This window comes from Hydractinia symbiolongicarpus, chromosome 8 (genome assembly GCF_029227915.1).
Source record: "Hydractinia symbiolongicarpus strain clone_291-10 chromosome 8, HSymV2.1, whole genome shotgun sequence".
Lineage (NCBI taxonomy): Eukaryota > Metazoa > Cnidaria > Hydrozoa > Anthoathecata > Hydractiniidae > Hydractinia > Hydractinia symbiolongicarpus.
Window position 1 is genome coordinate 10,486,958 of NC_079882.1, and position 17,754 is coordinate 10,504,711.

The window sequence follows — 17,754 nt, forward strand, 5'->3', positions numbered from 1 at the left end:
AACAAATAACATTATAAGGACAATGTACTATCAATCATACTTAATTATCTCACATATAGGAATCACTGTTCCAATAAAAAGGGCATAATACTCACATTTTGCCCAAAATGCTACCGATAATCCATCATGACAATTCTCTGGACTAACAATGCAATCATTGAGTGGAAAACCAAAACTCGTCATTGGTGCCTTCGCCTGGAAACTTATATCATAACTCAATATTGTTTTACCAAATTGAATCGCAAATCTATTAGAACTTCGCTTCAGGTCTCTGTAACCAACATCATCATATGTAGATGAGAGATCTTGCAACTTCCATTCGTGATCAGCTTAAAACAAATGCAATATAAAACTTTATTTATATCAATATAAAACATTTTGAATATGCTCCTTATCCTCTATGCATTTTTGTTTAAAAATTTATACAGAACTATCGTTAATAATAAAAAAAACAAATATGAACTATAATAAAAAAAAGGGTAATTTTCAAAACATACACACAAAAAATTGTTCATCCTGTTGCCACTATTGTGCAGCACTTGAAACAGTGTCAAATAAAATGTACAGGACCATGTGCTTTTGATAAGGTTTGCCTTACTACCTTACATATTCGTGTTGATTTTATGTTTAACTTGATTGAAAAAAGTGTTGTTTCTTTGACCAAGTTTACAAGTTTTTAGAGTTAAGTGTGCTGAAGTAGTAATAAAAAAAATACTAAGGCAGTATGTGACAAAATTACACAAGTTAACAACTTCTCATAGAGAACAATTTTGAAGTTGAAACAAAATGCATGCATATAAAATAAATAAAATATAAGCAACAAACTTAATATCAAAGAATTTTCGACAAAATAGACTTACTTTCTGCCAAGTGTAGACTTACTTAAAAAAATTCTTTCTGGTGAACTTTTTCTGTATTGGACTCAAATCCCAATTTTTTGAACAGATGCCATTTTTGCAGACACTTAGATGCATAAAGCATGCAAAGCATGTTTTTTTATTATTAAGGCGTACATTTTTGAACATTTTTGAAATTTCCTTGCTATTTTCACTTCAAAGATAAAAAGACACATGTAAATGATGTAAAGCTTATGTGAGTCTACTCCACCTTTTTGGTGAAAACTAGTAGTACTAGCCTAAATTTAAAGTTATGGAATTTAGGTTATTTCAACCTGTTTCCAAGTTAATTTGCCTGAAACTTTAAAGTGCCATGCAATGGTTTTACCAATCTTCTTTAACCCTATTTGTGCTGGGGGAGAGGAGACTGATTCAGCAATTACACAGGGTGGGGGTCGAATCACCCCCCCCCCCTCCCCAGCATGGAGGAGCCCCTAAAAGGCCCAGCAAGAATAGGGTTAATCTATCAACATAATAATGTCAATCTACTAATATACTAACGAAAAAGTTTTGTAAATAACAGAACACTTGTATAGTCAATGTTTTATAGCAGTCGTAAAAGAAAATTTGAAAATAATATTTACAGTGGGCGTTACAGACTTTTCATTTTATTATCACAGATACTTAGACCTTACAGTATCCTTAACTATGCTCTGCTGTAAGAAAGTTAAATTATTTTTTCTCAAGTAAGTATTAATGACATAAAGAGCATAATGACATTTAGAATTAAAATATTTAAGAAACACACCAGTTTGTTTTGACACTCCATAAAGCTCCAGTTGCACAGTATTGCATCCACCATAATGATTATTTATTCCACAGAATGGAACATACTGAAATACCTTTCCCACAAGAGGGTACCAGAAGACATGATGCAGTTTTACATTTGGAATATCATATTTGGGAGGAAAAATTATCTAAAAGAAATATTTTTAAACTTATTTTTATCATTTTTGTACAATACAAGAAAAAAAACACCAACTTATTAAATATGACATATTGGTAATTTATATATTTTAACCTTAGATAATTAAATTAGAAGCCCTAAGGCTTTACAAATTTCTGCAAGAGATTGATGCCATAAAAGCATAAAAGCTGTAAAATATGCTGCACATAGCACTCTGGAAATCTCCATTGAAAGACTTTTAATCAGCTGAAGCATAAAACATTTGTCCAGGTAAAGATCAAACATTTGTTAACAAGGTCAAGGGTGTTACACAGTAATCTGTTGTTCTACTTTCTCATTTACAAAATTGACTAGTAAAGTGTTGTAAAGGAATATGTCTGCCAAAGCTATAATTATAAAAACACCAATAATGTCACCAAAGACTAGTTTCTCTTCTACTAACAAACAATGCAGTAGTACTAAAATGTATGGTAATTGTGAGAATACTAAGAAAATTACTTTTATTGCTGAAACGAACATACAATCAGAGATGATTCACAATGAAAAATGTAAATTCTACACAAGCTTAAAAGTGCTTCCGAGGTGTCCGTTCTTAATTCTTCAAGTAGTCTTTCTTTATTTCAGGTGTGTGTGGAAGTAAAAATGTGTTTAGGATCTTTTTAAGCCTCAGCAAAGAAAAAAATATCCTAAGCCTAAATTGTTTTTATTTAAACAGGCTGTATTTTGAGCCCTTGTCTTTATTTTTCTTGCTTACAAACTCCCAAAAATGTAGATATTGTATCAAGGTTTTCCTCCCAACCAATCACTTTCTAAAATGATTTGTGCTAATGATAAAGCATGATATCAGAAAAACAATTACTTGCATGATATTAATCTACTTACCATTCTGCTTCCATCTTTATTTTGGTACCAGAACAAGTTACTTTCATCTTTGCCATATTTTATACCATATAAATTGCTAAGAAGGGTATTACCACCTTCCATGTCATTTGTCACAACAATGTACAGCACTTTTTGTTCATAAGGAAATTTAATCTGTAAAAACACATTTGTTCCTGCAACAGCCGAAAGCTGAGGACGTGAATAGGTATTAGGAAACCAGCCTCGTCCAGCCATATTAAGACGAGAGTTTAAAGGATTTTGTGCGCGTGTTTCGATTGAAAAGGAGGACAGATGTTCATCTTTAATGAACTTATTAGACATGCCCAATGGACGGCCATCTAAACAATAAATTACAAAAAAATGTAGTAGAGATATAATAAGCATAAAATAAAGCTCAGATAATACATGGTTTGTGATTTTCAACTGCTTTTTAGCATTATTTAGCATTTTAACAGCATTAATAATAGTAGTATAGTATATTTAGTATGAAATTATAACAGCTTTAAAATTTGCTTGGATTCTTGGATTCTTTGGATTGTTTCTGTTTTTGTAACATTACTAATGCGTTGATAGCAGTATTATAGTTTTTAATGTTAAAACGTATTCAATTTGGCCAGAGGGATGTTCCCAAGTGAAACTCTAAGGGGCTATTTCTTTTGTGCACAAGATTTGGTTCTGGATGCTCCAAGTGCTTATTTACCATTTTTTTGGTAATTTGAAGCAGTAAGAATCGAATTTGGATGAACCCTTTGAGGAAAAGTTCAATTGTAGCATTTAGAGCACTCAGAACTAAAAATTAGACTACGGTCGAAACCTTCTTGGTCTAAAAAACCATTTCTTTGGTCACATTTTTTGTTTGTTGATGAAACCCTTGCAGTAAGAAACCATTTTGAATAATATGCATTAATTAAAAAAAAGCACAGGGGATTCAAACTAATTATGTGAAAAACATAAAATTAAATTAGATACTTTGCAGCATAGATTAAGTTAAATATACTTTGGTTTCATAAAAAAGCTTAGCATGCATCTTAAGCTATACAACAAAATTCGGAGCACTTAGGTTTGAATCCGTGCTGTTTGTTTGGTCACTGGAGCACTTGGAGCTGTTGGAGCATGCAGATAGTTATGAGAGAAATAGCCATTAATTATTATAATGCATTATAATGCTTCACTGTGATTATCGAATGCCAGGGCATTTTATATCAGAATTATCGAACTTTAAAAAATCCTTTAATGTTTTATGTATTATAACGCTGATTTTCCATGTTTTAAGCTTTTCTGAATGAAAAAATAGCGAATTGTAAGCTTCATATCGCCATAGTTCTGTCATATTGGTATGAAATAATGCCAAGGTTTGGTATAGTTGTGTTTTTGTCATATCAAAATAAAATACGATGCTAAACATACAACCCTGTTTAAATACTTTTAGAACGAAACATAAACATATACTAATTAGGTAGTAATTGAATCTTGTCTGTTATAATAAAGAAGTTGTGATTTAAAAAAGGAATAATCAATACAATAAAACGCAAGAACATGAGTAATCTCTCATTTTTGCTGAGGTTATATATAGTTAGATAGATGAGGTTATGATAGTTATATATATATATATATATATATAACTATATATACTATATATATATATATATATATATATATACTATATATACTATATATATATATATAACTATATATACTATATATATATATATATATATATATATATATATATATATATATATATATATATATATATATATATATATATATATATATATATATATATATATATATATATATATATATATATATATATATATATTATTTTTATGTTTTGTTTTCAAGAAAAAACTACATTAATTTTGCTACTTAAAGTTTCATGCTTCTTAGCAATCTTCAGGCAAATGATACAAATTATACAAGTTGGTACTAACTAAAGTATAAACCTTTTAATTACGTGATACAACGTAATAAAACAAATAAATACAAATAAATACATTGTTCGTTACAGTTCATTTCAACCATTTCAAAGTAAATTTGTTGCGATGGCGACATTTGTTGATAAGTTCTGTTCTTTTATTTAACAGTCCCTTCGGTTCAGCTCGTACAATTGCTATTTTTTCTGTTAGGCACAAGTCACACGTGCGCGCTCCTGTCTTATACGGCATTGCACGTCTTTCTATACTCCATAAGATTTCAAAGTCTGTTCCGTCGTCTTTTAATCTCCAAATTAATTTCGACAATTCGGTTTCGTTTCTGTATTTCTCGTGTCGAAAGGACTTTTTGTGGTTGTTAAACCTTTCTTTAAATTCGCCTTCGCATAATCCGTAGTAAAATTCCTTTTTGTCTACGTATTTGACTTCCGCTTTGTAGATGATGCACGCAGCTAAACAGTCACCATTCAGTGGACACTGGGACTTATCCCGGCAGTTGCAAGGTCGTTGTTTTTGCCTTTCTTCAGAAGTGAGAACTTTTTTATTATGGCCCTTTATGATGTTTCGGATGTTTGTGCTACATGAATAGCTCAACTTGAGGGTGTTTTTGTTGAAGATTTTATAATATTTGTGATCTTTACTGAAGTTTTTTCTAACAATCTTGAGAAATGATCGTCCAATGTCTGTTTTAACGTTTTTACTGAACGGCGGGTTGAACCAAATTATCTTCCTTTGGCGATTAGGGCGTTGTTTGGGTTTACTCGCGTATGCCATTGTGCTTTTAAATCCGCTGGCGGAGAGTGAAGCTTCGTATAAAGGTTTTGCGTCATCAAATGCTTTTCTGTTACATGATGTCGCAATTAATCTTTCATTTACCATCTTCGGAATGACTTTCAATACATTATTCGGGTGGTTTGAATTAATGTTAATGTATAGCGGATCGTTGTTGGGTTTCCTGTAGGGTTTGTAGGTTTTACTATTCACGTTAAATGATACATCCAAAAAGTCTGTTTCAATCAGGTTCGTTTCGATAGTTACTGACAATTTGTCTTCCTTAAACAAGGTTATGATGTCCTTTCGAATTTTGTTCATTCGTGGTCCATTGGCGTTTTGGATAATTGCAAGTCCATCGTCTCTGTATAGACCAACATGTTTGATATCGATAATATTGCTGATCTTTTTTAATATATATAGTCCAACTAACTCACAGATCTCCGCTCCATCGAATGAACCCATTGTTACATCGAAAAGAACGTTTCCTTTTTTAACCCAAGTCGATGATTTATCAAATAACAAGGACTTTCGACTGTGCCTTATTATATCGAGGACTTTGTTGTCGATTGGTACAGCAGATCTTGCGAAATTAATTGCTTTGTCGAGTAGTTCTTCAGAGATAGAAGGGTAAAACTCGACAATGTCGAATTTGATGAATTTTGACTTTGCATCAGTTGGTGTTTTTCTGAACCATTCAATTACAGTAGATGTATTTCGCCATTGGTTGACCTGCGTTGCTTTCTGAACTTTTTCTATGATGGTCTCCAAGTACTTTTTACTGACGATTCCCATGTCTGTTTTGGCTGGATTAATTAATCTGCACTTGACATTTTGGGGGAAGTTTGGTTTGTGGTCTTTGATTGTAATGTAGGCCTGTTTCTCTGAGTAGCATTGCATTTTGGCGTCTAAATCTAGCGATTTTGCGATTTTTTTGGCCTCTTTATTGATGTTGGTTTTCAAAGAAGTACTACATTTTTCATACGATTTTGTGATATTTTCTGTAACGAGTTTGGTGTAATCATTTTTCGGAAGTTCGTATAGGTTATTAGTTTTATCGGCGAAAGCAAATACATTTTCGGAATTTTGGATGTTCTTAACGTCTGTTTTCAATTTGTTTAAGAACGAATTGTCAACATTGCGGAATTCGATTTTTCGGATGAGGTCGTAAAGGTCGCTTTCGAAGCTTGCAAGGTTCGGGTTAACAGGTGGGGTTGCAGTTGATTTAAAACCGAAAGATACGTGTTCGTGCTCGTCTTCTTTTTCGTTATTTTTATCGAAGAAATATGCCTTCCATCGAATTCGTTTGATAAGGCTTTCTACTTTGTCCATTAAACATTTTAAGTATGTATTTTTCGGTGGTATCGGGATATTCTTTATTCTAAAGGTTTAACAACCACAAAAAGTCCTTTCGACACGAGAAATACAGAAACGAAACCGAATTGTCGAAATTAATTTGGAGATTAAAAGACGACGGAACAGACTTTGAAATCTTATGGAGTATAGAAAGACGTGCAATGCCGTATAAGACAGGAGCGCGCACGTGTGACTTGTGCCTAACAGAAAAAATAGCAATTGTACGAGCTGAACCGAAGGGACTGTTAAATAAAAGAACAGAACTTATCAACAAATGTCGCCATCGCAACAAATTTACTTTGAAATGGTTGAAATGAACTGTAACGAACAATGTATTTATTTGTATTTATTTGTTTTATTACGTTGTATCACGTAATTAAAAGGTTTATACTTTAGTTAGTACCAACTTGTATAATTTGTATCATTTGCCTGAAGATTGCTAAGAAGCATGAAACTTTAAGTAGCAAAATTAATGTAGTTTTTTCTTGAAAACAAAACATAAAAATAATATAACTGCTCTGTTACACATTGAGCACTCTGTTGTAATTTGTGTTAAAATTACTTCGTGTTTATAAAAGCTCCTGTTTTTGTTGAGCACTCTGAACACTCTACACACCACTGTTTACAAGATTTTACATTATTGTTTTATGGTCATGGAAAGGAGAAATCTTGGTTACTCGCTAAAGAATATCCCGATACCACCGAAAAATACATACTTAAAATGTTTAATGGACAAAGTAGAAAGCCTTATCAAACGAATTCGATGGAAGGCATATTTCTTCGATAAAAATAACGAAAAAGAAGACGAGCACGAACACGTATCTTTCGGTTTTAAATCAACTGCAACCCCACCTGTTAACCCGAACCTTGCAAGCTTCGAAAGCGACCTTTACGACCTCATCCGAAAAATCGAATTCCGCAATGTTGACAATTCGTTCTTAAACAAATTGAAAACAGACGTTAAGAACATCCAAAATTCCGAAAATGTATTTGCTTTCGCCGATAAAACTAATAACCTATACGAACTTCCGAAAAATGATTACACCAAACTCGTTACAGAAAATATCACAAAATCGTATGAAAAATGTAGTACTTCTTTGAAAACCAACATCAATAAAGAGGCCAAAAAAATCGCAAAATCGCTAGATTTAGACGCCAAAATGCAATGCTACTCAGAGAAACAGGCCTACATTACAATCAAAGACCACAAACCAAACTTCCCCCAAAATGTCAAGTGCAGATTAATTAATCCAGCCAAAACAGACATGGGAATCGTCAGTAAAAAGTACTTGGAGACCATCATAGAAAAAGTTCAGAAAGCAACGCAGGTCAACCAATGGCGAAATACATCTACTGTAATTGAATGGTTCAGAAAAACACCAACTGATGCAAAGTCAAAATTCATCAAATTCGACATTGTCGAGTTTTACCCTTCTATCTCTGAAGAACTACTCGACAAAGCAATTAATTTCGCAAGATCTGCTGTACCAATCGACAACAAAGTCCTCGATATAATAAGGCACAGTCGAAAGTCCTTGTTATTTGATAAATCATCGACTTGGGTTAAAAAAGGAAACGTTCTTTTCGATGTAACAATGGGTTCATTCGATGGAGCGGAGATCTGTGAGTTAGTTGGACTATATATATTAAAAAAGATCAGCAATATTATCGATATCAAACATGTTGGTCTATACAGAGACGATGGACTTGCAATTATCCAAAACGCCAATGGACCACGAATGAACAAAATTCGAAAGGACATCATAACCTTGTTTAAGGAAGACAAATTGTCAGTAACTATCGAAACGAACCTGATTGAAACAGACTTTTTGGATGTATCATTTAACGTGAATAGTAAAACCTACAAACCCTACAGGAAACCCAACAACGATCCGCTATACATTAACATTAATTCAAACCACCCGAATAATGTATTGAAAGTCATTCCGAAGATGGTAAATGAAAGATTAATTGCGACATCATGTAACAGAAAAGCATTTGATGACGCAAAACCTTTATACGAAGCTTCACTCTCCGCCAGCGGATTTAAAAGCACAATGGCATACGCGAGTAAACCCAAACAACGCCCTAATCGCCAAAGGAAGATAATTTGGTTCAACCCGCCGTTCAGTAAAAACGTTAAAACAGACATTGGACGATCATTTCTCAAGATTGTTAGAAAAAACTTCAGTAAAGATCACAAATATTATAAAATCTTCAACAAAAACACCCTCAAGTTGAGCTATTCATGTAGCACAAACATCCGAAACATCATAAAGGGCCATAATAAAAAAGTTCTCACTTCTGAAGAAAGGCAAAAACAACGACCTTGCAACTGCCGGGATAAGTCCCAGTGTCCACTGAATGGTGACTGTTTAGCTGCGTGCATCATCTACAAAGCGGAAGTCAAATACGTAGACAAAAAGGAATTTTACTACGGATTATGCGAAGGCGAATTTAAAGAAAGGTTTAACAACCACAAAAAGTCCTTTCGACACGAGAAATACAGAAACGAAACCGAATTGTCGAAATTAATTTGGAGATTAAAAGACGACGGAACAGACTTTGAAATCTTATGGAGTATAGAAAGACGTGCAATGCCGTATAAGACAGGAGCGCGCACGTGTGACTTGTGCCTAACAGAAAAAATAGCAATTGTACGAGCTGAACCGAAGGGACTGTTAAATAAAAGAACAGAACTTATCAACAAATGTCGCCATCGCAACAAATTTACTTTGAAATGGTTGAAATGAACTGTAACGAACAATGTATTTATTTGTATTTATTTGTTTTATTACGTTGTATCACGTAATTAAAAGGTTTATACTTTAGTTAGTACCAACTTGTATAATTTGTATCATTTGCCTGAAGATTGCTAAGAAGCATGAAACTTTAAGTAGCAAAATTAATGTAGTTTTTTCTTGAAAACAAAACATAAAAATAATATAACTGCTCTGTTACACATTGAGCACTCTGTTGTAATTTGTGTTAAAATTACTTCGTGTTTATATATATATATATATATATATATATATATATATATATATATATATATATATATATATATATATATATATATATATATATATATATATATATATATATATATATATATATATATATATATATATATATATATATATATATATATATATATATATATATATATATATATATATATATATATATATATATATATATATATATATATATATATATATCTATATATATATATATGATTAAAATTAATAAATTGAAATTAGAAAAAAACCTACATTCCCAGTATGCACATCCAAAAAATTCAAAGCGCAAAGTTGTGTAGGTTGACATACTCAGCTCAGCGATCACAAGTCGGAAATGCTGCAATGGTCTAATTTCATGTAGTGATACTACAACCAATTCTTTAGTTAAAAGCCAAGAATCCTTAAATGTAAATATTACACTCTAGTTACAAATACCAACAAATTTCTATAATACCTTGAGTAAAACAACTAACTACAATAAAATTTTAGTGAAAATAAGAATTCATAGTGTATGAGTTACTTCTCATATTACGTATAATCTACAAAAAAATAAAATCATTATTAAAGGTGATAGTAACCCTTTTAACATTAATTTTTTTTGACACAATTAGTTAATATGGGTTTTTTTCAGACTATATATCCATATTTTTCATTCATACTGCAAGGTAAAGTATGAGTGTTTGGGTGAGGCAGCAAAATTTTTGCTTAACATTTCTTACTTGTGATGCCTGGCCAAACATGTTGTTAAAATCAAAATGTACAGTAGCTTTTTAATTAAAGTAATATGACCACAAAGAGGCAAATAATGAAGGCACAAATGTAAAAATCATGGCATGTTGGCGATTGACAAAACATAGGTTATAAACAAAGCATTATAAAAAGGAACGTACAAATGACATTTATTTCATCAACAGCACAAATATATGGACTCTGCAAACCTTTTTAGCTTTATTTAGGAAATTTGTGCAGAAAAAAGGAAAGTTTTAAACAACCTAGCCAAACTTTTAGTTTCAAAGATTTAATGATATGATATGCAAAAAATTTGGGTTTTTATTTTGTGAGAAATTTTATTGCAGAGTATTAACATTGTCTAAAAGTCATATTTTTTACTAGGCAACCTTTTTGGTTTACTGTGCTTCAGAAGCTGGAGCCGTTAAGTTGACTTAACATTACTGGTGTGTTAGGTATGTTTTAAAAACAGTATGACTGTTAAAGCTTCTAAGCTGTCTTGTTTTCACATAAAAAGATTTAATTTAAACAATTCCTCTATAAAAAAAATGTTGTGTATAATTTATTCTGCAAAATATAGTTCCAGTACTACGCGATTGTAGAATCTAAAAATCTAAGAGAATCAAAAAATTAGGCCGACAGTAATTGTAATTTAATTTTCGCTGTCCATTTGATGTAATACAACGGCACTACGACAGCAAAAAAAATTACCGTCACTAAAATAAAGTAGGACAGAAGTTGTTTTACAAAATATTTTTAATACGTCATTATTACTATCTCGCCTGCGAGAATAGCATTGGTTTCTAACTCATAACAGACTAACGAACTAACTATGTCCCAAATGGTCAATTGCAACAAGCTTTCATGTGCAAAGTTTTATATAAGAAAAACATCCCCTAGGGAGATTTGAACCAGCACCACAGCAGAACCTTGCACCTAAGTGCAACAGGAGTAATTCGTGAATATTTAATATTTAATTGAAGTTCCTAACCTTTATCTTTTTCGATCTTTTGAGCTGGTGTGTTAATCAAACAAAACATTATTTTTTACCACTGTTGTATTTATTTGAGCAAAATAATTTCGATCTTCGTAGTATGACATTTTTCATCACAACACAGTAAACTTCAAAGAAAAAAGACGTATTATGGGAAAAGATTAAAAAATACGCTTTTTGATTGAAAAGCATTCTAAGTACTGTCTGGTTGCGTATTCGCCCATCTCAACATTTTTAAAATGCAATAAATTTCCTGTGTGCAAAATAAAAAAAGTATGATGATTCTGTAGTGCAGACAACAGAAATAACAATTTGGGAAGATTACCAGAAAGACAATTATTTTAATGTGCAAAAATTATTTTAAAACGTATCAATTTAATGCATATTATTGCTTGTGGTGCAAAAGTTTCCGTGAATAGATTACAAGCTTCTGAAAGTATACATTAGCATTACTTTAGTTTTGCAAAAAGTATTTTTACTTAATTGTAAAAAAATATACCTCAACAACATGGATTTATGTTCGTGTTGATTAATTATTGCGGTATCTGACAACGGACAATTCTTTCGCATATGAATTAACACTTCTTGAGTGCAAAGTGTTAATTTTTTGTCAAAAATTTCAGCCTGGTATGCTTATAAAGCATGTTCTCATAAAAGAAAAAGCATGTAGGTGTACACTATTCTCACTTTTTTAAAGTTTTCCTACACAACTGTTTTCCTGGTTTTGCTTTTTCTTAGCAACCCTTAACACTCGTCCGCATAACCAGCCCCGCCCCTTTGTTTATTTTGGTTATAATGCATCACACTTTTATAAGAATCTGTTCTGTTTGCTTGTATTTCATGTTAAAAATTTGGCCTTTGAATTTTGATATTCTTATAAAAAAGGTGTGTACTGTTAACCATCACATTTTGGAAATTGTTTCCTCAAAAAATAATTTTTTTAAAAAATATCTCCTGTCACCCTATTTAGCTGCTTTAAATTTGCGCAAACTTAGTGACTACATATAGACACCTTAAAGGGAACCCGAGGTATAAAATGGCGTTGGACTTATATTATAGAGCTTAAAAAGTAAGCTAACAAGTCTTTTCAAATTTTTTAAAAAAGCTCTTTTCGTTCTCTTGGTTTGCAATCAAATTTTGTGGGTAAGCTTGTATAAGCCCTATATGTTTACTTGCAAAATTTGATTGCAAACCGACATGCAGATCCCAAGTTATGAGTTCGTCAACAAAAAATGAGGAGGCCTGGGACGAGCAAACAAATGTTAGTTCTCTTGGTTCTAAATTAACTTAACAGGTAAATATTCTTATACAATTTATAGAGTGGTCTAAGCGTTATAAAATACTTTTTTAACAACAATTTGATGGCACGATAACGGCTTGTCAGAAGCAAATAATGTGGTGTAATTATACTAAGTTGGTTTTTTTGCAAACATAAAATAATTTAAACGAATGAAGTAATTATCATGGCGATGTTTAAACTTTATACAGCTGTCTTTGTCATATTTAAACAAAATACAGCAGAGCCAATGCCTACAAGCTTTGTGCAACAGTGTTTTCGTTATTTTAAAATGAAATACAAAGATTTCTAAGCTTCGTCTCACCCTGTTTTTAGTCATTTTAGAATGAAACAGGTTAAAAATAATAAACGGTAAAAAAATAACAATAAGCAATTTTAACAAGGTTAATAATATATATTAATAATATAACAAAGAGCAGGAACAGGTAAACTTCTTACTTAATAAACTTTTTGTCTAGTTTTGCAGCCTTTATTTAACAAGTTTAAATCTGCATTGTTTTATTGATCAAATTTTTTTTTGAGATTACAAAATTGGAGCAGCATTATAACGCTGATAAAAATAGACATACTTAAGAAACGTCTAACACATCAAACTTTGGTTTTTTAAACACCTCTTAATGCTGAACGAGTGATGATTAAGTTGTATATTAAGGCTGAAGTACAAGCATTATAATGGACATGTAACAATGTTTATGATGGTGTTAGAGAAATTAAACAGTTGAAACCAAGTCACAAATCCCTTTTTTTTTTCAATTTTATATATTTTAAGTACAGAAATGATATCCCTTTCCAATTTTTTCTCCATATTTTTCTATGTTGTGAGTTAATGTGATCTTGGATCCAACAATTTTTAGATTCCAAGTTTACTTAAGATTCTTTCAAAAATTATACATAGTTTCTCCCTTGCTTTCAACAGAGAAAAGTACATGTCAACATTTCCCCTATCAAATACAAAAACTTAGTGGATGATTCTATTTTTTGATAATTTTTTTGGCAGAACCAGGTCTATCAATAAGGGGAGAGCAATTGCTCCTGATCACGCAAAGGCTTGTCCAATTCTGAGAAATGAGAAACTAGCTGAGCCATTAATTGCTCCCCCTATTTCACAAAAAGTTTGTCTAGCTGAGCAATATCAATTCATCTCACATGGAAATCAATGTTATCTTATTATTATTTGCAGTAAAAATTAACCAAAGTATATAAAAAAGATGATAAAATAGATAAAAAAGATTTTGTAATAAAATACGCCTTTATAACTTATTCTATTTATTCAGGTTGCTCACCCAGTCTAAATTATTGAGACCTTGGAAGAGCGATTTATTGCTCTGGTGTTATTTTCTTATTGATAGGCTTGCAAAAGCTGCACTCTGCAAAACACAATATGAATCAGTTAAATCGAATGTTTGTTTTTCCAAGGAATTTGTTTTTGTTGAGAAAACAAAGACTACAGAATAAGCAGTTTTTTAGAAAAATATTATATTGCTAGCTTTGAGAAGGGAATTAGTACCTTCAAAAATTAAAAGTTGAAAGTTTATTTCATCACATATTTAATTTAAAAGTAAGGCAAATTCTTATGCTGAATTATGAATATCAAGAACATAGCCTGTTTTGCAGTACCTTCAATCATGGCATACATTTTTAGAAAAAAAACACATTGTTCATCAACATACTCTAAACAATTTTTAGATTAGTTTAAAAATACTTGCACAAAAACAATTGCAGTCCTTGAACAAAACTTTTCAAATAGAAATTTGAGAAAAGCTCACAGAATTACCAAAAAGGAAACACATGTTGTCTATTTATCCTGAAAGAAACAGACATGAAAGCCAGTGAGGGAGATAACTCCTGGTGAAATTGGTGCACATAAAAAACACTGCACAACTAGACTCTATCGTGATACCATGAATAATGTTTACCTGATATAAATAACGTTTTAACATCACTTTAGTTGTCACTTGAAAAAAAGTATTACATGTATATATTTAAATTGAAATTTTTCTTGTGTTATTGAATTTCCGCGCCCGAAGGCGTAGGAAATTCTTTAAAACCGTTGTTTTTTTATTTCGGAGCATTTTTTGAGAAAAAATCGACCCTGGGATTTCACGTTACTCTGAGGGGAGGATAGTATTGGTATAACTGACTAATTAACTAATCCTGTCCCAAATGGTCAATTACAACGTCACAGATTTAAACTTCGTACCCAAGCTCCCTAAGTACTGGGAAGTCATCTAAATGACGTTTCAGGTCAAAATTGGTATTTGTTTTCGACAAAATTAGGCACAGTTAACAAAAAAAGTATGCTGAACATGATGGTGACATCAAAGTTTTGGTTTTTTGCCACCTTAAATGTCATTTGAGGCCAAAATTTGTCCAAAAATTAAAACTACTTTATTTTCGACAAAAATTGGCACAGTTAAAAAAAAACTATGCTGAAAATGATGGTCACATCAAAATTTTGATTTTTTGTCAACTAAATGCTGTTTAAGACCATAAACGTTTCAATCGCAAGACTTTCAACCATGAATGATAGGCTGTAATTTTTGTTAGCAATTTCTTTTAAAATGTGAGTTTATTATGACACGTTTCGTTTTGTTTGCTTTTGTTGTAAGATATAATGTCACTTGTGTGCTTTATCTTCAGAGCTTCATTCACCAAACCTCTTCGAATGTTTGGCACGATAACACAACGAATTAGCAGGTTGTCATCAAATATTTTGGTAGCGAGCGGAAATTCTTAGAGCCCCCAGGTCTCCTTGTTTTTGTCTCAAAACATCTTGCAAGACCACAACACACAACAGGTGTTTTTTAATTTCTTGTTAAAGATGCACAATGAAGTGTGTTGAAAGTGATTTTGATAGTAAAATGTGTCTAGAGTTGGAAAGAAAGATTAAGTGTCACTGGAGTGAACAAGAGTCAGGGAGGGTTAGAATGTTGAATATCTAAACAAAAGTACTTTTTGGATACCCATATGAATGTGTATGAATAAATAAATATAACTACACCATCATCGTTGTTTAAATATAATGCAATTTGATCTTTGTTTATAGCACCTTATTAAAATGCATATTCTGCAAGTTAACTATCTACATAAAAATAAAGATGCTAAATTTGTACATACCTGGTCTGATAGCGTGCCATGATAAAAAGGAATGAAATTTTCGTTAATTGGGTCTTCTGTGGTTGAGAAAAACTTTATTGATCTGGGGAAATGATCTGAAGAATGTGACTCTATCAATACCTTCAACACAATAACAGGTTCGGAAAAGCTGACTTGAAACCAGGGCTCAGTGACTGTAGATGGAATACACCACCAGCTTCCTCCATTATTGTCCACCCTTGATCTTGCATTTTGACAAGGCTTGCAAAAACTGTCAAATGACTCATCATATGTGCTGCATAATATTTGTGTATCTGCAATTGCTCCATTTGCCATACCAAGTATTCTTTCCTCACATGCTAAAATGCAGAATATTATAAAATTACAAGAGTTTATTGGCTCTATAAGTAGTTCTTGCAAACAAGTCTATTTATGACATTTTGGAACAGAAAACTATTGACAATCTCACCTTTCTTGTAATCTACTGACGTGCCAGTAACTCGTGAAAAATGTGAACAGACATATCCTAATGTCAATAAATGAAGAAATACCACAAAGTTAACCTAGAAGAAAAAATAAATAAACTTGCCATCATGTTAGTCCTATATTAAAATGATATACTAAAAGAAGATACATTCAACAAAGGGAAAGCAAGATCTTAAAGAATGTATGTTTAACTTTATGTTCACAAAGAAAGAGCTGACAGAAAAACCTATTTAGACATTTTTTGTAATAAAAATGTTCTTATGTATCATTAAAGCAACATGGTATAAAAATCTTAAAACCCTTACATTTTTGGTTATTGGTGTTGTCCCCGAAAAGTATCAAATTTGTCTGCCACTCTAAATGTGACGCGGTTGATTTTTAACATACGCTCTTATAGCGTTTTTTCTTATTTTGATATGTTCTACAAGTTAGTTTCTTCAAAATTGTCATTTTAAATTTTAAATTTCTTGATGACGTCATCATTTAGGCAAGTGACCTAAAAACATGGAAAGGCATAATTCCAAGATAAGCAACCAGGCTATTTTCATTTTACACATAAAAATAAGTTACTTTTAACACAGAGCCTGCAGGCCTCCTTTCCGTGCTACAAATGCATTTTTGGTGCCTCTTTTTAATTTACAACTAATGGCCTATATATTTTGTTGATTTGCCATAAAACAATAGCTCATACTTTGTAGGCAATGACTAAAGATTCTTTCACTTGTGATTTTTCAAAAAATAATGCATATATTGCTTCTAACATTTACCAAAAAAATTATTTTAGTTTGTTTTTTACAACATTACTTTTGCCGTGTTTTTTTTCTTAAAATCATTTATGCAGGCCTTGCCATGAGTTTTAGTTGCAAGTGTGACAAATCGCACGCGCAAAAGGCCCTGGGCGTGCAGGTTTTTTAAAAATTGTTTTAAAGTCTTTGAACTTAAAGTTTTCCTTCCACCAGGCTTTCTCTGGTTCTTTAAAATATGTTACTTATTATTAAAATCCACATTAACTCTATATCAGATGCTGAAAGAAAGTCACTAGCTAACAAAACAAGAATAATATTAGAGCATATTGTCACCCTGGCATAGGCAACCTGCAACATCTTTAAATTAAACTTTGGGAATTTTGACCAAAGCCAACCATGTTCATATGTAATACTGAGCAGATACATTTTATACAAATTGAAACGATCATTTCTAAGATCCCATTTTCTTGATTTTTAAGCGATCTATGGTGATCTTTTCCCTTTCTAAGATCCCGTTTTCATGATTTTTAAAAGATCTACAGCGATCTTTTCGCTTTCTACAATTTCGTTTTCATGATTTTAAAACAATCTACGGCAATGTTTTTGATTTCTACAATCCCATTTTCATGATTTTTAA

General features: G+C 31.7%; 3 protein-coding genes across 5 annotated transcripts in view; 1 reads left to right on the plus strand and 2 right to left on the minus strand.

Moving 5' to 3' along the window:
* LOC130655710 (uncharacterized) overlaps window positions 1-17,754 on the minus strand; it is a 74,682-nt gene that overhangs the window by 48,005 nt on the left and 8,923 nt on the right. The window contains exons 1-7 of one of the 3 annotated variants that reach the window (XM_057458490.1): window positions 17,063-17,183; window positions 16,355-16,448; window positions 15,907-16,244; window positions 10,022-10,169; window positions 2,686-3,023; window positions 1,645-1,813; window positions 96-329 (exon numbers count right to left, since the gene is read on the minus strand). In XM_057458490.1, the coding sequence (XP_057314473.1) occupies window positions 96-329; window positions 1,645-1,813; window positions 2,686-3,023; window positions 10,022-10,169; window positions 15,907-16,244; window positions 16,355-16,448; window positions 17,063-17,134 (1,393 nt within the window). In that variant the 5' untranslated portion in view covers window positions 17,135-17,183. Of the gene's footprint in view, window positions 1-95; window positions 330-1,644; window positions 1,814-2,685; window positions 3,024-10,021; window positions 10,170-15,906; window positions 16,245-16,354; window positions 16,449-16,676; window positions 16,809-17,062; window positions 17,184-17,754 lie in introns of those variants that run through there. The other 2 variants (XM_057458492.1, XM_057458491.1) reach the window with 2 other exon arrangements.
* LOC130655713 (uncharacterized) lies at window positions 4,546-7,560 on the minus strand. Its single transcript, XM_057458494.1, has 2 exons — window positions 7,449-7,560; window positions 4,546-6,764 (listed from the first exon to the last, which is right to left on the minus strand). The coding sequence occupies exons 1-2, from the start codon at window positions 7,458-7,460 to the stop codon at window positions 4,698-4,700; spliced, it is 2,079 nt and encodes a 692-aa protein (XP_057314477.1). The 5' UTR covers window positions 7,461-7,560; the 3' UTR covers window positions 4,546-4,697.
* On the plus strand, window positions 6,637-9,651 carry LOC130655712 (uncharacterized). The gene is made up of 2 exons (XM_057458493.1): window positions 6,637-6,748; window positions 7,433-9,651. The coding sequence occupies exons 1-2, from the start codon at window positions 6,737-6,739 to the stop codon at window positions 9,497-9,499; spliced, it is 2,079 nt and encodes a 692-aa protein (XP_057314476.1). The 5' UTR covers window positions 6,637-6,736; the 3' UTR covers window positions 9,500-9,651.